At 43.6% G+C, this 21,026-nt stretch overlaps 5 protein-coding genes across 8 annotated transcripts in view; 2 read left to right on the plus strand and 3 right to left on the minus strand.

Moving 5' to 3' along the window:
• LOC135619645 (anaphase-promoting complex subunit 1-like) overlaps nt 1-11,159 on the minus strand; it is a 48,886-nt gene extending 37,727 nt beyond the window's left edge. For all 4 annotated transcript variants that reach the window (XR_010489434.1, XM_065121854.1, XM_065121853.1 and 1 more), the window contains exons 1-8: nt 10,846-11,159; nt 10,076-10,139; nt 9,906-9,990; nt 9,364-9,635; nt 8,099-8,204; nt 7,864-8,018; nt 6,541-6,728; nt 6,398-6,467 (exon numbers count right to left, since the gene is read on the minus strand). Coding sequence is in view for 3 of the 4 variants with exons in the window: in XM_065121854.1 (XP_064977926.1) it covers nt 6,398-6,467; nt 6,541-6,728; nt 7,864-8,018; nt 8,099-8,204; nt 9,364-9,635; nt 9,906-9,990; nt 10,076-10,139; nt 10,846-11,108 (1,203 nt within the window). In the remaining variant the exon portion in view is untranslated. The remainder of the gene's footprint in view (nt 1-6,397; nt 6,468-6,540; nt 6,729-7,863; nt 8,019-8,098; nt 8,205-9,363; nt 9,636-9,905; nt 9,991-10,075; nt 10,140-10,845) is intronic.
• Nucleotides 11,160-13,808: 2,649 nt separating this feature from the next.
• Nucleotides 13,809-15,671, plus strand: LOC135619646 (mitogen-activated protein kinase kinase kinase 18-like). The gene has a single exon (XM_065121856.1). It carries the CDS (start codon nt 14,050-14,052, stop codon nt 15,601-15,603), a length of 1,554 nt encoding a protein of 517 aa, XP_064977928.1. The 5' UTR covers nt 13,809-14,049; the 3' UTR covers nt 15,604-15,671.
• Nucleotides 15,672-16,233: 562 nt separating this feature from the next.
• Nucleotides 16,234-17,043, minus strand: LOC135619647 (non-classical arabinogalactan protein 30-like). The gene has a single exon (XM_065121857.1). The coding sequence runs from the start codon at nt 17,026-17,028 to the stop codon at nt 16,324-16,326; it is 705 nt and encodes a 234-aa protein (XP_064977929.1). The 5' UTR covers nt 17,029-17,043; the 3' UTR covers nt 16,234-16,323.
• A 336-nt stretch (nt 17,044-17,379) lies between these two features.
• Nucleotides 17,380-18,122, minus strand: LOC103995419 (non-classical arabinogalactan protein 30). Its single transcript, XM_009416005.3, has one exon. It carries the CDS (start codon nt 18,096-18,098, stop codon nt 17,586-17,588), a length of 513 nt encoding a protein of 170 aa, XP_009414280.2. The 5' UTR covers nt 18,099-18,122; the 3' UTR covers nt 17,380-17,585.
• Nucleotides 18,123-20,019: 1,897 nt separating this feature from the next.
• Nucleotides 20,020-20,935, plus strand: LOC135618355 (abscisic acid receptor PYL4-like). Its single transcript, XM_065119239.1, has one exon. It carries the CDS (start codon nt 20,134-20,136, stop codon nt 20,779-20,781), a length of 648 nt encoding a protein of 215 aa, XP_064975311.1. The 5' UTR covers nt 20,020-20,133; the 3' UTR covers nt 20,782-20,935.
• Nucleotides 20,936-21,026: the final 91 nt, after the last annotated feature.

A 21,026-nucleotide genomic window follows, 5' to 3' on the forward strand; every position in this document is an offset into this window, starting at 1 on the left:
AGAGACGAGATCAGGAAAGCATTCAAAGATGATTTTAAGGCCGACCAATACGTACGGATCATTGATCGTCAGATTGAAGTTCATATGGATCAAGATATCCATAATGCAAGTAAATTCATATTCAAAATAATTTAATTTATTATTTTTTAGACAATAAAAAATCATACTAATAAAATTATATCTTGCAGCGTATTATCTAAACCCGACAATTCAATATCGGTATGCTATCGGAACGCAAAATGATTTATTAACGGCACTACAAAATGTTATATATAGGCTATTGCCAAACACTACTGATGCAACCGATGCTCTTATGGAGGGTCGATTATTTCGAGAAACAATTGCTTCATTCTCCGACGTTGTAGTTGTATTGTGTCGTTACATTATGGATCCTGATGAGGAAAAGTTACACATATTGATTATCAATTATATTTAATGTTAATTATTTATTATGCTAATAAGATCTTATTTATATCTTTTTGCAGTCGAGTGATAACTACAATTTGGAGGGGATGCACCACATTTAAGAAAGGTTGTCATTCGTGTACTTTCACATACAACAACAACTAGTGGTTGTGAACGTAATTGGTCAACGTTTGCATTGATTCACATGAAGGTCCGTAACAAACTCTCCTAAAGACAGTTAGAGAAACTAGTATATGTCCATTATAACATGCGGCTAAGATTGCGATGTGCTAAGTTGGATAAGGAGCCAGAGGAACCAGATATTGATCCCATCGACCTTTAATTCTACAATGAAGATTCAGTGTCAATGTTAGATTAGGTTGAAGCAGTAGAGAACTAAGAGGATCCTCTACTTGATGAGGCGAGAGATCCTTAGTGTCCTTCGCGTTTTCTCACTGAGGCAATAGAAGAAGAAGAAGAAGCACAACCCCAACAGGTGGAAAATCCCCCTCGATCATAAATTGGCAGGAGTCAAACTGCTCGAGGAACTACAGACACCCAATGATCACAGTCGTTCACCCAACATCCAAAGGCAAAAGGAAAAACAATAGCATCAGTCGCATCATTAGAAAGAATCGAGTTGGGCGATGAGACACCTTCACAATCACATTCAGCAACTCGTTCGGTCCAGAGACATGACAACAACACGGACAACAATGCCTCGACGGATGATGGCGGCGATGTCAAGCAGTTGTTAGTCTCGTCCACATAACTTGAGGGTGGTGCATGGACCGAGGAACAATATTTTACACATGTCACCCAAGATTCAGATCATGAAACTCGACAACGTACTGGTCAAGTTTATGTGCAAAAGGGGAAGGAGAAGGGGAAGGAGAAGGCAGTGGATGAATTTGAGCAGATGCAACAGAGCCTACATGATATAGACACGGAAAGAAGCTCATCATATTCATAGTCGTCGTATTATGGAGAATCATACGAGCAACAACCGTACGATGATAGTTGGTCATCCTTCTTTGAGCAACAGTATGATACAGAGCAACAGATCAGCAGCGAAAGTAGAAGCTCTGACATTCACCAATATATACCTCAGGAGCTGCCTCAGACAAATGTGATTCATGACGATCAGCCTGCGATCATCACCACATTGATGCATCAATGGCATACAGTGTATCAATACACTATGTCGTGGGATCAATTTCATGATTGGGTCCAACGAACATATCATATTGATATGTAATCAGGTGGTTTTGGTGGTAGAATCAGCAATCAAGTATATCTATGTGATTATTTAATTCATTTGAATTTTAGAATTTATATTGTAACAAAATAATCTAATAATTCAAATGATTTTTCTGTAGATATTTCAATATTTACAGAAGGATAATCCGTAACGAACTGAAATACGAACCTTGCACAAGACTATTCCTCAAAGTCCGAAAAAGATATGTGATACTATTCTTACCTAATTTATATTGATTTTGATAAACTTATGCTATTACTATATTTATTTCTAACTTAAAAACTCTATCCTAACTTTTTTTTATTTTTAAGTATTTTTGGAGGATTTTACACCCAAATTAAGTGTACCACTCGGTATGTCCTGGCGTACCACTCGGTACACGGCACCATAGCGTACCGAGCCAAGCTCGAAACATCGATACGGTACGGTATTTCAATCCTTGGATTTAACATTGGTATTAAACAGGAAAAACCTTAAAACTAAAGTAATTGTTCGATAATTCTTGATTGCCAATCATATATCTTTATGATGTAGTAATCATTTCAGAAAACTTCAAATGTCGCAACATGCAAATAACATGATATTGCTCCTAAGCTAATGTGGGTATATGGTCAAGTCAACCTCACTATGACAACAGGTTTATTATTTTTTTCAGCATCAATAGAACAATACAACTGATTCCCATATTGATAATAACACAATAAGTCACAGAAAAGTGAGATTAACACTAATTTTGAACGTAAAAATGGAAAATCATATTTTAGTGTTCCATGCCTATCGAGAATATTTTTTTCGCACAGTTGCATAAATAACAAAAACAAAATTGCATCAACAACATTGATTGCAGACAGTTTCAAGTCCTCTAGATCAAGAGTTCAAACATCGGTCCAATGTTGGTATTGATCAATACTTGCAATAGCATGGTAATAGTGGTGTGTGTTGGTCCAGGTTTCTTGGTGTGAGATAAGCAATAAGCCTAGTTTTGTTGTTTACCAGGCGGTAAGCCCAGTATGGACCAGTATAGCCTACTTGTTTGCCTAGTTCACACGTCGAAAGCTGATAAAACCATAAATACTAGATAGTAAGTATTGGTCCAAATGCTAGATACCGGATAACATCGAAATTTGAATTCATGATCTAAACCTGGTTCCAGTTAGAACACCATATTTTAATAGTAAAGAATACAAACTATTATTTATGATTATTCTTCCCCAAAACTTTCTATTTCAAAATAGTTGGAACAGAATTAAAATGAGAAAGATACACTTTTAAATCAAGAGCAACTACAAAGAAACAAATAAAAATAAGGCTTGAACTTGCAGTGCTATTAAAAAATTTAAATGAACAAGATCTAGAATAGAAACACCAGAAATGGGAAAGAAAGAGATGTTGCTTAACCAATATATGCCTATGTGTGTTAGATATCTTCTCAAGGTTGGTTGGTTAGTTGTATTAATAAGTTGAGTCGGTCTAGTAAATAAGCTTCCAAACCAACATAACTCCAACTGAACTAGTCTTTGGTACACTGAATATTTCAGAAGGCCAAAATTGCATAAACATCATATCCATCAACTAAAGTATGAAAGCACCCATCATTGATTTCAAAACAAATATTGAAAACCCGGAAGAATTAAATTCAATTCTCCAACACATAGAGAAATCTTTGACTATGTTGTCGAGTTAAATGTTGTCAATAGCTATTGCACACATTGATCTTTAAGCAAGGTCTGCCGTACCGAGCGGTACGTACCGGTCCGACAGGTTACCGGTACGCGGACCGCCCGCTACCAGGCGGTACGCCCCAAAAACCCCCGTATCGGGCGATACGAGGCAAAATCGGGCAGTAACGGTCGAAATTTCGACCGTTACCGCCCGGCACCACTCGATAACGGTCGAAATCGACCGTTACCACACAGTGGCAGTGCTATAGTGCTCCAACGATCAATTTGACCGTTGGAGCTTTTTCTCCTCCTATTTAAACCATTCTTATCTCCCCTATTTCATTATACTCTCTTAAACTCTCTCTCAAACTTTCTTTTTCTCTCCTAAACTCTATAAAACAACGATTTGTGAATTCAATCGAGGCTAATTTGGGAAGATTAAGAGGAAGAACTTTCTAATCAAGAGATATGTATTCGTTTTTTTAATTAGAGAGTAATTAAGACTCTCCTAACTTTTCTAATCAAGAGGTATGTATTCGTTTTCTAATCAAGAAGTATGTATTTGTAACTTGACAACACTATCCTAACCTTTTTTTTTCTAATTTTCAGATATTTTGGAGGGATAAATCGATAAAATCAGGTGTACCGCTCGGTACACCCATACCGTACCGTACTGAGCCCGGGTCGAAACTCCGGTACGGTACGGTATGGCGGACCTTGTCTTTAAGTACCTAAAAGTTATGATTCTTATCCTTAAATGTCAGTGAATCCATAAAGCTAGAAAAAGATAGATGAAGGCATCCAAAGGGATATAAATAAATGATTATGCAAGTGCAATAAAAAAGTAGACTGCAAAGAAACACGCAACAATAAGAAGATAATGGTACAAAGGATTTTATAATGACAATTTCCATACGAAATTCCCTAGATGATAACATAATATACCCGACATTAGTTGATACTAGGATCAGAAAATAAACTAAAACACTGACTCCACAAAAGATAGTGCAAGAAGTTTTGTAAGTTTTAGAAGTGGTTAACAGTCAGCAATGTTGCTATTTTGTAACCTTTTAAGTATGTCTGTGTCTTCAATCTAAACCCAAAATGATCGACATATATATTGTAATCAACAGGAATGTGATATAGATTCTGACTTCTGGTGTCATTCTCCAACAAAACTCTGGGTCGTAAACAAAATCCAACAGAACATCATACTAACATAGCCAAACTAGCAGGATAAAGAAAAAAGAGAGAAAAAGGACATGAAGAAAGAAAAAAAAAAATCTAGAACACTTCCTCCACTGACATTAACAAAATTATGGCACATCCTAAACATTCTCCTATTGATAGTGTAGAATACCTTCAACAACCCAAAAGTGATAAGCTGAGGGGTAACCATTTTTAAGAGTTGGAACCTTTTTTATTTGTGAGGCAAGTGCATCGAATAATCTTAAGCCAACCAAGTTCAGTCCTAAAAAAATTGAATGCTTTAGATAAAAAGTTTTAATAACAAGAGATGCGAGACTTACCATTCAGCTAAAACTAAGTAGTAGAGTAATATGAAAGAGCCATCAACACAAAGAAGAGTTGACGAGAACGAAGAGTTGACGAGCATAAACATAAAGATGAAAAGGACCAATAGAGAGGGAATGGAGAAGAACAGTACCAGTAATGGAGAAATAAAAAAGGCCAGTGTGCCTATTAGCAAAAGGATATTTTTTTCATTAAAGACCGCGGGAAGTTGGCAAGAGGCAATATATGAGGTTCCCATGACAAGCCTGATGTCTTCATGAACAGTGATTTAAAAAGCGTAGGCGCCAAAAGGCGCCAAGGTCCAAAAACGCCCGAGGCGCTAGGCGCTCGCCCGAGCGAAGCGAGGCGCTAAAATATAAAAATATAAAATATAATTAATAAATATAATTATTTTTAAATAAAAATATAAAAATATATAATATAATTAATAAATATAATCACATTAAAAGTATAAACCTGCTGACGGAGAAACGAGGAAGCGGCGGCGGCGAGCGGCGACAGCAGTGGCGGCAGCAGCGACGGCAGCGGCGGCAGCGGCAGCGGGAAAGGGAAAGGGAGCGGAAGGCGCGAGCAGCGGGAGTCCTCGAGGGAGGCGCGAGCAGCGGGAAGGCTCGCGGGAGGGCTCGCAGGAGGCGCGAGCAGCGGGAGGGCTCGCGGGAGGCGTGAGCAGCGGGAGGGCTCGAGGGAGGCGCGAGCAGCGGGAAGGCTCGTAGGAGACGCGAGCAGCGAGAGGGCTCGCGGGAGGCGCGAGCAGCAGGAGGGCTCGCAGGAGGCGCGAGCAGCGAGAGGGCTCGCGGGAGGCGCGAGCAGCGGGAAGGCTCGCGGGAGGCGCGAGCAGCGACAGCGGCAGCGGGAGCAACGGCAACGAGCGACGAGATCGCGATCGGGATCGGGATCGGGATCGGCAGCGGCAGCGGCAGCGGGTTAGTGGTGGGTTAGGGTTAGGGTTGGGGTTATATCGGTTTAGTTGGTTCGATTGAACCAACTAACAACCGAACCAGACCTAAAATTCTGGTCCGGTTTACCAAGGCGCTCGCCCGAAGCGCCCAGCGCCTGGGCTCGGGCGAGCGCCTAGGCGGCGCCTGATTGAAGCGCGCCGCCTGGGACATTAGCGAGGCGCTCGGGCCTCGCCTCGCCTCGCCCAAGCGCCTAGGCGAGCGCCCGAGCGCCATTTGCAATCACTGTTCATGAATAACGCAAAGCATTTCTAATGATATACAATCAGTATCAAAAACAAATTGTTAACGTTCCCACATCAGATACTTGTGTTAACAGAATTGAACTTTGCCAAGTTTTTAGAACACAATTGTTGCATCAAAAATTGGGAAATTATAGTGGTAATAATTAGTGACATCACAAGAAAAATTAAACAATTTTCTATCAGGAGCTAGCTTTTCACAATGAACCACATTTGCTAAATAGGTTTAAACAGCTTCAGTGTGGTAGAAGCATAGGGTTATTAGAGTAATCAAATTTTAAAAGCAGATAAAACAAGGCTGTAGAGAAGTTAGATCAGCTAGAAAAATGAAAAACCTACATATAAAAGAAGATGGTTTTCTGCACCCAAGACAACAATGTCACTAAATGGTAAACGCCCAACTTCGACTCTGCAACGAAAATAACACGGTGATGATGATTGCAATAATTGGAAGCATCAACAAAAATAAAAGCTCTCATCACCTTGGACGTGTCACAATTACAGATGCAGCATCAAGTGCAGGGATACTCCAACTCATATGTGGCTTGATATCCACAAGAGCCTCATCATTACCTTCATCAATTTGAAGCCTTACAGCAAGTAGTACTTTTTGGTCAACAAGCAAAAAACAAATAATAGGCACTCCATCCATATCAGTCGCAAGAAAAACCTGGTTAAGCAAGTCAAATTAAACTTTAAACTTAAAGATGAAACCCAACCAACAAAAAATTGGTCTTAAAACTTAAAAGAAGATTAATTGTGATCACAAGACAAGGTGGTTAGCTGCACACGAGGAGATATCAGTTGATGCCCACGGTAGGATTAACCTTTAGTACAAAAGTATTTTCCTAACTTCACATTCTAGCTTAACAATGGAGGTTGAAGCACACAACCAGATTGTGGTTTCCTAGGAGGAATTCCATGAAAAGATCTTGAGCTTCACTTCTCATCAGATGAAATTATTTAACATGATTCACTAGTCAGTGGCCTTTACCAAGAACTGCAATTGTGAGTTAGATAAATATTATGTTCTCTTCTGTATATCAGACATGACAATGTCCATGGGCACATTGTCTAGATTCTTGTGAATTTCTTGACAATTTAAAATTTTGTCAAAACCAACACGTCAATTGAAGCACTACATTGGTAAAAAGAGAATGAATGATAATGCACCCAAAGTATAACCTGAATTAAAAACAAAAAAACTTGATAAGAGAATTATTTGATTTATTAATCAACCTGAAAGGTGTAAAAAAAGTTCATGTGAATTGGGACTGACAGCATTGAGCTTTGATGTGTGTCAGTTAGTCTTAATCAACATCTGAACACTTTTTTAAATTATTAGTGCTCAAATACAAGAAGGCAAACCTTGGCATCATGGTAAGATTGCCACTTCGAGACCAAAGTGACCAAAGTTCAAGTCACAGAAACAAACTCTTTGTTTACAAGGAAGCTGGCACATGTTGACCCTCCCCAAACTTTGCTTTAGTGAGAGTCTCATGTACTGGGCCAACCTTTTTCCTAATAAGTCCACCAATACACGTCAAATATACTCACAAAGATTTATACTAGTATGTCTACTGGACAGACTATTTTGTTCTGGCTACTAGTTTATCATGGAAGAATGAATTACTCATAGTTACAAAAGAAACCAAGGTGATGAGTTGCATCAAGTTTCTTGAGTGATACAAATATCCATCAAAGATCAAAAGCAGCAACTTGGATTGACACAAGTACAAAAAAATTAATTTTAAATGCTGTTGAAGTTTTCATGTCTCAATTAATTAAAACAGCAAAAAGACAACCTTACTAGCAGCAGACTGGGAACATTTTCCCTGCCATATCCTCCTAAATGAAAATTGTTGATTAGATAGTTCAGTTGAAACTGCATCAACCATAGCAGTTTCTGCCTCACAATGAGATACAGTTTCTAGAAGCCAAATAGAATGCTGCATCTTGCCTGCAGTGAAGACAGTTCCACAATATAAAGTATCAGCATGCTTTAGGATCCTCAAAATAACAAATATAAATTAGACAGACTTTTATGATATGATGCCATCAAAGGCACAACATCACTGCTCCAAATAGTTCTTTCCTCAAAATCTTTCAACAAAATGAATTTTCCCCATTCTTCAATATATGTTGCCTACAAAATAAATGATCAAACAAATACACGTTAGACCACAGAAGCATAGGTGAAACATCAAACATGAAAACAGCATATATACTGTTCAATAACCGTCAAATACTAGAGAAATTTAACATGCTTCATCAATAACACAAAATTCAAGCAGATAAGTTTGGCCAGCACCATATTGTTTCTTACCTTATTACACAAACTTGTCTAAACATTAGCCTCATAACCATTTACATGAAGAGTTTCAAGCCAGAATAGTTCCATGCAGATGGGCATGAAGCCAGAACCTACTTTTATGCTTCCTTGTCTTATTTTAATCGTCAAATACTTAAACTACTATGGCCCATTGGCAATACTACTGTTCTAATATTGTTTATAAAAGGAAAACAAAGAACAAAAAACCAGAGAAACAAATACAATGGTAATTTGAGTTCTACAATTTGTTCTTTTGAAAATTGAGATGGCATAGAGATGCCCAAGGAGACCTATAGATGCTACAGCTTGATGAGGTGAATCCACCAAAATTAGTGGCGTGACAAGAGCCAAGGAAGAACCATGAAAACTTTATTAGAAACAATAAAAAGAGATATCACATCCATAGTTAGATTACGTATAGTCTCAAGCAAAGCTCAATGGCCATAAATGAAACCAACCGCAAAAAATGTTGAGAGTCTTGAGACATTATTGCTTCTTGTTGCTGTTGTATGAACCAATAAGTACTTCCCACAATTTCTAATTTCTATACCTTTTTCAAATGACTATCCACACAATTTAGCCCAGTTATAACCTGATGATTCCTACAAGACCTGATTCCAAATCTTATCCATAACAGCCACATCAGAAATAATTTCAAAAGAAAAACAAATTGAGATGAAAGAAAACTAAAGCACATCTCATTTACAAAACAATAATAATAGCACATAAGTTATGCCAAACAGACCCAATACTGTACAAAATTACTTCTCCTGAAGCAATATTAGACATGTTATTTAAGAGAACCCTTGAAAATCATTATAATATTCTACAGGGGTTCCAAAAAACAAAGTATATTTTCAGGAATGAACCCCAAGATCTTCAGAAGAAGGAATCATAAAGAGTGTTATCTAATAACATAGCAATAACACAAAACAAACATGGACCTACAACATTGGAACCGATATCAATCTACCTGAGGCTCTTCCAAAGGATGTCTTAGGATCAAATGCGATGACGTTATTGCCTCGTTCTCTTTGATAACTGGCTCAAAAGAGTTAAGTTGATGAAATACATGGCGATTCCACCCAGAGTCTTTACCAGAACGAGACAAATCTCTTGCATTTAGCGGTGAGCCAGAGATAGATATTCGCCGGTTCCCATCTACAGCCTTCTGTAGAAGTAGACCAAATGGAAGGGGAAATATAGATGCAATAGCAAATGGTAGAGGTATACAAACCACCTCACCTGCAATATGTAGTTAAATGAAAATTTTAAAAGAAGGCTAAAAACACAAGTAGAAAAATATTCCAAGTAAATTTGTGAACATTAACTTCTTTAGTAGGATTAAGCATTTGAAGGGGCACCCTAATATTTAAGACCATTTAGTTACACAAACTGAAAACCAATAAGAAAAAGAACCTACAAAAATACAAGAGAACAACAAGAGTTAACTCATTTTCAAGGAGTGCAAGCATAAAAGGTCTATTTGGCTTTTAAAAGAAATAACTAACTCACCAGATGCACCATAAATCGATAAAGTATCAATCTGCAGAACACAAAGAAGAGCATCTGGAATAGCTTCCATGCGACACCAGCAGGCCTAAAATTATATAAATAAGCCGTTATCAGTGCAATCACTTCCGAGAATACAAGCAGCATAAGTTATACTAATATAATATGAATACCATAATGACTGTTTTCGGAGAGTTGTATCGTTTATGAACCCGGGACCCTGTGCTCCATGTTATCCTATCAACAAACAACATCACTAGTTAGGTTAATAACAGTGTTAGAATTTTGAAAGAAGGCAAACAGAAAATGGACAAGCCACTTAACCGCTACAAAACAGTTCTCAGTAAAAAGAATCATCAGTGTTTTAAGGAAGAAGGCGTAGGAACAAATATTGCTTCTCATGTTAAAGAAGAAAGGGCCAACATCTGATGAGAAGCATGGGAGCTCAGGCGAAGTGAGACAAGAAAGGGACAACAACATCCCAGACGCTGCACTTGATTTCTTGGACACCCAAGAAAATTTCTCCAAGAATTCCGCATTAGAACTGTGAATCAACTATACTAAAAAGATCAGCAAGCGCGAATTGATGAAACAAACTACAGATGATCTCGTTGATTATTGCAGAGACAAAAGCCATTTTCCATTCAAAGAAGAAATCAAATGTTAAAATCAGCCAAACCAACAAGATATTCTGAACTGACGAAACCCCTAGATATTAGGGTAGGGTTCTTGAATATGAGAATGAGGAGAAATACTCTTCAACTCCTAAACCCTTGATCCTAGGGTTCTTGAAATTATGAAGAGGAGGAAATGTATCTGAACACGAACTCATATAAGAGTGTTCTTGAAAACAAGCAGAGGACGAGAAGCATCTGAACACGGACACCCTAGGGTTCTTGAAGACAAGAAGAAGAGGAGGTGGGGACAGGAGTGAGGGCTTTACCGGCTACCGCGTATAAAGATCTCGTGATCGCCGTCGTCGGAGGGGGGCGAGGGGGAAGAGAAGTCGAGATCGGCTGAGACGGCGGCAGAGGATAGGGTAGCGGCTGCGGGGCCGTCCCTCTCGCGGGCGACGTCGGCGTGGAAGAGGAAGTACTGGTGTTCCTCGGGGCCGGTCTCGAGGGGCTTCCCCTCAAGCTCCTCAGAGACCAGGCCGAAGGGCTTGAACTCCCCGAGGACCGTCAGATCCCGGACTCCAATCGACATCGCCGGCGGCGACAGGAGTGTAGAACCGAGAAGAGAGTGAGAAAGCGCGCGGTTTCCCGCCCTTGGATCATATAGAATTTTGTTTGGGCTTTTGGGCCAATCTATACCATCGTATGTGGATCGGGTTAAAACATAAGCTTCGAACAATAGCCTACCCGATCCGATAATTCGGACTCAATAGGATGTTCGTGTAATAATTTGTCTTTTATAGCCATAAAATCTCTTCCAAAATAATTTTTAATATATATATATATATATATACATAAAGATAGATAGATAGATATATATATATATATATATATATATATATATATATATACATACATAAAGATATATATATATATATATATATATATATATATGTAACATCTGGTAGGTCAGCATTAATGTCAAACACGTATGTCTGTTATAGGTCCACAGGTATTTGCCATAAAGGCATACCATCGAGATGTATCGAGCACTGATATTAAGAACACGTAGACACTGCAAATAATCCATTGATTCGGCCATTCTCTCTACAACATATTCCATGAAGGACAATCCTACATTTTAAAGGGATCATCAACTTTTATTGAAAGCATAGACACGCTCCTAAGACAGACTTCCCTTCGCTGCGAGTCTGATGGATTACAGCTGAAGCATCACGAGAGGATCCCTCATGGAATCCTTCCGCGGAATGGGTTGGGGGCTTCGAAGCCTGGGTTCGGAACGAAGGTGTCGTCGTTCCCGGGGAGATACCGGTTGTTAGCTATAGCTGGGCCACTGTGGTCTACATTACGAAGCCAAGGCAGCAGGCGGCCGAAGAACCGAGGAATCTTCTCCTCTGAGTTCGCCGGAGCGCCACGCGCTGCGAGAGCCAATTGAGAGAACGACGACAGCGACAGGAGGAGGACGAGGAGGAGGGGAAGACAAGGGCGGTGTGAGGAGCTCGCCATGGAGAAGGGAGAGAAGGATGAAGCAGTGGAGGAGTTTGTGATGGTTTGGGACGTAGGCGAGTTGCTCATATAAGCGTGAAGAGATGCTAGAGTTCGGTGGGGCTGCACTGGCGGTCATTGATACAAGCTTCTAACGACTCTCTTGCTTTATGCTAGCTCTAAATGCATCAAACCAGAGATTCCTGGCCGCGCGTGTTCACCAGCTTTCTAACGCTCATTAATTCATTTCCGCCACCGCCTCGGCAGACTGTTTAAGTTTGTAATGCTAGACATCACGCATGACATATGCATGACATATGGCATAAGAGCTTCAATTCACATGACCGTGGTTCAGTTTCAACCGCAACAGAATTGGGTGGGATCCAAATCGAATGGATCTGACGGTTCGGAACTGATTCCAAATCGGTCCAGGAAAATTTAGTGTCGGTTCCTACTATGTCGAACCGAAACCGGAATCAATGTCGGTGATTTTGGTTAAGTTCAAACAACCCAAATTAAAAATTAATTAATTAATTTCCAAAAATTATGAATTGATTTTCAAAGTGAAACTTCGATCAAATATTTAAAATAAATTTAAGTTCTTCGATTGTAGCACCAAAATGGAGGAATCTACTTTGGAGTTTTGAAAAGTTATGATGTGTTTATTATGATAGATGACACCGAATCTAACATCATCACAACCCATTCTCTGACTCCTCCGGGATAAAGCTATGCATATATAATTTGGGTAACTTCGCCTGTTGATTCTGAATCATTTACAGAAGGCTGATGATGCACATCAATAAATGATGATGAACACCAGCGGGTGAATGTCAATGACGGCACATGCACTCATCGCATCAGATTCATGCACTCCAACACGGACGTTTTCTCCCCTCGAAACTAGGGACGTCCAGCCAGGATCTCCTCGTCCTCTTCTTCCATGAATCGGGTTTCTGCGTCAGGTTCAGCAAAACAAGGTCGGCTGCATGCAGAATCCCCGCCGCCGACTCAGCGCCGACTTGAGCTCATCTCCGTTATTCTACAGCGAGGCGATGACTCGCTCTCTCTCACCCTATCTCGCCACATCTACTGAAGCTGTTAGTGTCACTGCGACCGTGTTGCATGGGGGGTGATGGCTATTCTATGCATTATTTTTTATCGTCGTTGATAATGCTTCATACATTTTATATTCATGTGTTGCTTCCAGAGATCTCGAGTCACAGTCCATCGGTTTGACCGCGGCGGTCGAATTGTCTTGCTTGCTCTGACTCCCACGAAGCGATCGTCTTTCTTAGATCATATATATTTATAACAGATAGTCGTATTTTCTCTCCATCTATATATTTTATTTTACTATGATTAATACTCGGCACATTCTTCAAAGCGATTCCATACGGCAATACCAATCATTTGCACTCAATTATTGGTTGGTTCCATCGATCTTGATACATTACAAATATTTACATGCGATGCCCATGCTCTCTATCGGTATATCGAGAGCTTGAATCATATACGGATCAGATCTCAGTGGCGTCCACTGTCATGCCTACCAATCATCAATCACGCACAGCTTCCATGTGTTGTGTTCATCCATTACGCACTTTGGGGACGACGTGTACTCATAGGCCAAAACACTACCGAGTGAACCAAACGAGGGGAAAGGAAGGCATCGTGCACGTCTCCTCCTCGCCCTTACAAGCGAAGGCATCGTGCGCTCCTCGACCACATCCACAAGCCACGAATCTCCCACCTCCTCCACCGCATCACCGTCTCATGCCCCTCCACGTCATCTTTGGTCCCACTTCAACTCTTCCTACTTGTAGAATCCCGTTACGTCAAACGCCCGCCTGAGGTAAAGATTAGTATCGTAGAGTTCCGTTTCGTCCAACATCCGTTTGTTTCTCTTACCTCTCCCGCGCCTAACGATAAATACCGGCCCTGTCATCGCCAGTTCTTAGAGCCTCTTCTTTCTCCTCCGTTTCCCCCTTCCCTCACTTAGCTCAGAGCGCAAGCTGCCTTCCCCCATGGAGCCAAACGGCAGGAATTGGGTGAGGGGAAGACCCATCGGAAGCGGTTCCTTCGCCACGGTTAGCCTCGCCCTCGACAGATCTCAGGGTGAAGTCTTCGCCGTCAAGTCCGTCGCTCTCAACGGCGCCAACCTTGCTGCGATCCTTTCCCTTAGCAACGAGATTCGAATCCTCAGCTCCGTTCGCTCGCCCTACGTCGTCCAGTACCTCGGCGACGACGTCAGCCGCGAAGCTCGATCCGGCGCGTGCCGGAACCTGCACATGGAGTACTTGCCCGGCGGTTCCGTCGCGGACTTGGCGGCGGAGAGGAGGCGGAAGGGTTGTCCCGTGGACGACGCGGACGTGCGTTCTTACACGCGATGCGTGACCCGTGCCCTTCGTTACCTCCACGACGTGGCCGGAGTCGTCCACTGCGACGTGAAGGGCCGAAATGTCCTGTTAGGTGGAGCCGCCGGCGTCGCCAAGCTCGCGGATTTCGGTGCGGCGGTGAGGATTTCCGGGGGAGATGCGCGTAGCTGGGTGCGGGGAACGCCGCTGTGGATGGCGCCGGAGGTCGCCCGGGGGGAGCGGCCGAGGCCGGAGTCAGACGTCTGGTCGCTCGGGTGCACGGTCATCGAGATGGCGACCGGAGCGCAGCCATGGCCAGACTGGAGACTTAAAGATGCTGCAGAAGCGATGTTTCGTATTGGTTACGGCGACGAGCTGCCGGAATTCCCGCCCCTGCTGTTGGAGGTCGCCCGTGATTTCCTCGACAAGTGCTTGAGAAGGGACGCAAGCGAGCGGTGGACTGCAGAGCAATTATTGCAGCACCCTTTCCTAGCCGAAGCAGAAATCCCCATGGAGGAGACCCCGCGAGGCGTGCTCGAATGGGCAAACTTGGAGTTCCACGACGGCGCCGATGACGGAGAAGGTTGCAGTGTGAGTTACAGTGACCTTTCTGATTCCTCCGAGCTGGTGGCTAGTGGAAGAAAAAGAGTAGGAGAATTAGCTTCATGCGGGGGAGTTTTGGCCTGGGAAAGTGATGATTGGGAGGAAGTAAGGAGGGTCGAGGAGCTCAATTTGCAGGGGGACAAAGCAGAAGAGGAGCGAGGGACGTTCTGGGAATGTCCTGATTGCACCAGTTTGGGTTCGGCAGACAAGCATGGGGGTGTCAGTGAGGAACAAGGGGATGGCTTACCCAGTGTAATGAGATGCTCTGTTTCTTCTCCTACTGCCTCTTGTCCCTGTTCCTTTTGCAAGGGTCGTTTGGTCTGCCATCATGTGAATGGACTCATTAGGGTGTTGTTCTTTGGTTGTTGTTGTTTGCTGTCACAACAATGGATAAAATTTCATGGACTTCCATGTTACATCAACAGCAACAAAAATTTAACTTGGGACCTCCTCCATTCAACAGTAATTTGCATCACTTGTGTCTCTCATTCTTCACGGCACAAAAGCACCACAGAGAGCATGGTGACCTCCCACCAGATGCTGTGCTGCACTTTCTTCTCTTGTGCGTATATTCTTATCCAGCATGATGTGTCATTGTGTTTGTGGCCATGGCTGGCCTAGAGGAGATGTTGGTTCCCCTGTGCTCTTAGACATTAGATCAACCTCAGCCATTGTGGATTATGTAGGGCCCCTGCCGTGGGTCACTTCATCCATGGCCGCAAATATATGTGGCTCCAGTTGGCCTACATCGGCCCCCTCTGTTCATGGTCACTACAAAATTAGGATTTTTCTTTTTTTTTTTGGTGAGAAAAAAAATGCAAGTTAGCAAGAGTAATTAATTAAGCTGCATGTTTCCATTTAGGTGGACTAAACCAATGAGAATTATTGGAGTGATGCATCAGATCAAAACTGTGTTTGGTGGCTAGACCAGTTCTGCAAAGCAGCATAACTCTCCTGCAAAAAGCTGCTACCAATTTGGATGATTGATCTTGTTTTTGGTTCCTTGAGCTGACAAGGTAAATGAGAATTTGATTGAGCTTGGTGATCTCTTCTGTTGTGAATTATGCACTCTCAAGGTGGTCATCCTGGGTAGAAGCTAAATATATCTAATTCGCCTGGCATTTATGTGCTAACTTTGATCATTTTCCATGCTCATTAGATTAATTCGTATGCATCATGGGGTAATTAGCCTTGCTTGCTTGAAAGCAATTCTATACAGTATTCTCAGCCTCGGTTTTCTATCACCGTAAATCATGGAAACTCTAAATCAATTTAATTCACAAAACGATCACCCAGGAAACCACAGACATGAATGGAGGGTAGAAATCATGAGAGGAGAGCTCAAGATCGAGTGGTTTTGGGGGGACACTGGGCCGGCATGAAAGCCAATGGCCCGGCCACATACACATCGATGTCGGCGTACTGGCCTGAGATGGTCGTGTTCTCGTACCGGAGCTGCGCTCCCCTCACCCCGTTGTTGACGTCGGTGGGGCGGTCGCAGCGGATGTCGGATGACACGAGGAGGCGCACGCCGCAGGCTTCCACCGGATCGAAGTAGCCGCCCCTCATGGTGGTCGTGTACAGCTCCGCGAACACGTACCCGTTGTCATCCGCCGCCGCGGACTTGTAGAGCACCACCCGGTTCCGGTGGTCCCTGCAGGTGATGCTCACCCTGGCCGACGGCAGCGGCTTGGCGCCGGCCAGATTCCAGGTCCCCACGCTGCCGCAGTCCTGGCAGCTGACCAGGCCTTCCACCGCCACTACCACCTTCTTCTGCGCCTCGACATCCGCCGCTGCAGCCGGGAAGACGTGGGCGCTCCCCAGGACGAACACCATGGTGAGAAAAAAGGGTAGAACCTTGGTCGGCATGTCGTGGCGTGTTGCGAGAGGAAACGGACGAGAAGAGAAGAAGGGTTGCACCTGGCCAAGCTCTTCGTCTGCCGCTGATATAGGGGTTTGCTTTGGAATTTCGATGGAGTGATTCTTACGCAACACCCTCTTTTTTCCTCTGTACTCGACGGCATTATCTCCAACAGGATTGATCATCTCCTGCTCTGTCTAATCTGGACGTGGGAAGTTGTCATGGGATGAAGAGGAAGAAACTGCTAAATTCCTCGCTGTTGATATTTTGATGACAAGAAACCAGAGATTAGAGTTCACACAAAACAAGTGCGCGCGTGTTAATTGTTATTGTGGTGGGCGGAGACAAGTCGCCCATATGAGGTGCGCCAGCTCCCAGGAAAGCCGAAAGGAAGCGGTTTCCACGTGGCTCGTCGTCCCGTTCGTTGGACCGCGTCGAGACGGCCCGGAGGCCGATGCCCGTGGGTCGCGATTATTGTTACGACTCCAAGCTCCTTTATATGTTCTCCATGCAAAAAATAATTTTAGAAGTTAAAATTGTAGCAACTCGCGAATCATTTTGTGATGAATCATTCACTTGCGAATAGCAATTATGTATACAAATATTCAATGGATGTGCAACAACTCTCTAGTCTCCATCCATGGCAATCTTTCGAAACCTCGGACAACTCAGAAACCATCACAAACGTAAGCTTACAAAACAACAGGAAGACAAACGCAGATATCACAACACAAGCGGATCATCAGTAGTGGGTCCTGGGGTGGCAGTGGAAGGGCTTGAAAGCCAGCGGCCCGGCGGCATACAGTTCGGTCTCACAGTGCTCACCGGAAGTCGTCTTGCTCTCGTCCCGAAGCTTCGCTCCCTGGATCCCGTAGTTGACGTTGGTGAGGCGGTTGCAGCTGGCATCCGGGGAGGCGAGGAGGCGGGCGGTGCATGCCGTGACCGGATCAAAGGTGGCACTCCTCAGGTGGGCTCCGTCGAGCAGCTTGTAGAAGTATCCATTCCTGTCCGTCTCCGCACTGTCGTAGAAGATGACTCTGTGCTTGTGGTCCTTGCAGATGATGCTCACCTTGGCCGACGGTAGGGGCCTGGCGCCGTCCAGGTTCCAGCTACCGACGTACTTGCATTTCTGGCAGTAGACCATGCCTTCCACCGCCTTGTTCGTGCCGTCCGCCGCTGCGCGGGGGAACAGCGAGGTGTTCCCCACGGCCAGTGCCAGGAAGAGGAGGAGGAGGGAGAAGACCTTGGTCGACATCTTAGCAAACACTTGGGGTTGGGGAGAGACGAGGAGGTAAGCCTATATATGGATGGGAGTTTCATCTGAGTTGGTGGTGAAGGACGTGGGGAGTTGTAAGAGTGGACTTTGGCTACGTGAACGCATGTCTGTAATACACACGTTATCAGATTGGTCGAATCACCCATAAACTTTTCCAGGGTAACGTGGTCTCATTGCAAAGTTGATGCGGTTGGATGCCACGACACACATAATTTGTTTCGGGGTGACTCGGCAACCTCTCTAGTTCTGGCTGGATCAGATGGATCGCCCTCGAGAACCACCGAGGAGGATGCGTGGGTCCCACGTAAACATCAGGTGCGCCCTCTATCGTTCTTGGAGTTTGACCCATTTTGCATCCATTTAAAGGAATTTTGACTCGTCACGTGTGTGGCTTCCACGTATTACATCACGTCACCCCTCAAACACACATCATAATAATTATTTCCTGAGAACACGCATCTCGAAGTAAACACGGAGAGAGAGAGGAGGGGGTGTGCCCGCGACGTACACGCGAGGGCCGACGCAGGTACACCTCCGCACGCGACATAAGCAACCGTGCCACGTCGGTCAAAAGGCTGTGACTCCGCGCCGTGATTCGTGCGTACGTTCACAGGACCCGCCCATCCCACTTGCTCGACCAAAAGGACCGAAATAGTGATTTCAGTCATCCAAAACAGTTGCTATGATAAATTTAATTGTCGAAAGGGAGCAGAACAAATAATGTTGTTTTCGAAATATATTGGAATATAAAGCCTCCTATTTCACTCATTTAGACAGAGTCACAAAAATTGGGTCTCGTACGGAACGTGCACAATTTTTGTGAATCTCAAAGTTTTATATCGTATTTTTATTTGAAGTTATTATCTTTATCGAAATCTTGAACAGTGCTAGTTAATTATTTATAAAGATCTCGATTATTGATAGTGATTTATGACGTACCAAAATAATAATAGCAGTCCATCATTGGTGGTGTACAGAAGAATAAAAAGACTTCCATGGACAATTTGGCTTCTCTTCTTGTGAGAGATCCTATGTGTCTTCTTCGTGAGTTATCTTTAGAATTAATAATAGCATCTATTAGAATAAAAGGTGAAAAGAAGCAACACAAAATTCAATGCCAAAAACTGGTCCTCGAGTGAATGAAGCATGTACGAGAAATTACATGAAGCATGTGATCCGTATGTACTCGATTGGACCACCTTCACTCCGCAAAGTTGTAAATTATGCACACCCACGATTCAAAAGGACTGAACAGTGACATCGTATGATCAAACAGTCACAAGAGAAGGTTTCATTGCTGGCGAGGTAGAGAGAAGAATAAGAAAGAAATAATACAAAAGGATCCTATGGAAATTTTTGACTTGTGATTTCTAATCACATCAGTATAATTGGATTGGATTAATCAACCATGGAATCCAAATTTGGTAGAGAAAGAGAGAGAGGGAGAGAGAGAGAGAGAGAGAGAGAGAGAGAGAAGTTCAAAGAAAAAACATGTTCGTGTGTTTTGGGACTTGGGTGCTATCAAAGTTCAGTCAATAACTAAAAGATTTCTCTACTAAGTGATCAAATGAGCTGGTCAACCATCTCCAAAAACAAGTTTGACCCTAAATCTAGTCTGACTTGTTCAACACCATTGCAAAGATCATCGATCAAAGTTGTTGAGATCAAAGAAGACATGAAATAAAATTACATGTCAAAAGCTTCTCCATTCAAACCCACATCTCCACAATAAAATTATGATTGTTGCATTGTGACCAAAACATTGACTTCAATAAATCATATATTACATATATTCTATTTTTTTAAATTAATTAATAAAAACATCATATCGAGTCCACTCTTTGCCAACACTATTTATACACTCCCTCTTATACTCATCTCCTTCCCCATCCCCATAATAAGCAAACATCTTCAAGAAATCTTCTTCTCCTTGCTAGATTTATTTCTTTTTTTTTTCATTTTAATCCTTGAAATTTGGAAATATTAGAGAAGGAGTGGAAACACAGGCGAAACAATGCCTTATAATTCTCCTCCCGAGCCTTCAGTCCAAGTTCAGAGGGTCACCGGCGGTGGTGGCGGCGTCATGGGCGCGCGGGAGCGGTGCACGGCACATGAGCTGCCGGAGGCGGCGGCGAAGCACCACGAGCACGCGGTGGGGGCGAGGCAGTGCTGCTCGGCGGTGGTGAAGAGGGTAGCGGCGCCGGTGGCGGCGGTGTGGGCGGTGGTGCGGCGCTTCGACAAGCCGCAGGCCTACAAGCACTTCGTCAGGAGCTGCCGCCTCGTGTGCGGGGACGGCGGGGTGGGCACCCTCCGGGAGGTGCGCGTCGTCTCGGGGCTGCCCGCCGCGACCAGCACCGAGCGGCTCGAGATCCTGGACGACGAGCACCACGTGCTCAGCTTCCGGGTGGTCGGCGGCGAGCACCGCCTCGCCAACTACCGGTCTGTCACCACGCTCCACCCCGACACGGCCGGTGCCGCCGAGGGGACCGTCGTGGTGGAGTCGTACGTGGTGGACGTGCCGCCGGGGAACACCAGGGACGACACGAGGCTGTTCGTCGACACCATCGTCAGGTGCAACCTCCAGTCCCTGGCGCGCACCGCCGAGGCCCTCCACCGGCGAGGCGGGGCCACGGCCGTTGCCGTCCGCATGGCAAACCCGTAATTTGCTCCTGCCATCGTTATTATAGTTCATCATCCTTTTGGTAAAGCCGTGAAATAATATTATTCTTAATCCATCTCTCAACTTTATAGTCATTTTCATTTGAAGCCGACTCCACTTACTTGCACAAAATTAATTCATCGGATGGAATTTAATATAAATATAGCATTAATCTCAACAAAAAAGAGAAAAAGGATCAAAGGCCAAGGCATTGTTCTTCCAAGTCAACTGCAATTACATTTGGTCAA

This window comes from Musa acuminata, chromosome BXJ2-8 (genome assembly GCF_036884655.1).
Source record: "Musa acuminata AAA Group cultivar baxijiao chromosome BXJ2-8, Cavendish_Baxijiao_AAA, whole genome shotgun sequence".
NCBI lineage: Eukaryota > Viridiplantae > Streptophyta > Magnoliopsida > Zingiberales > Musaceae > Musa > Musa acuminata.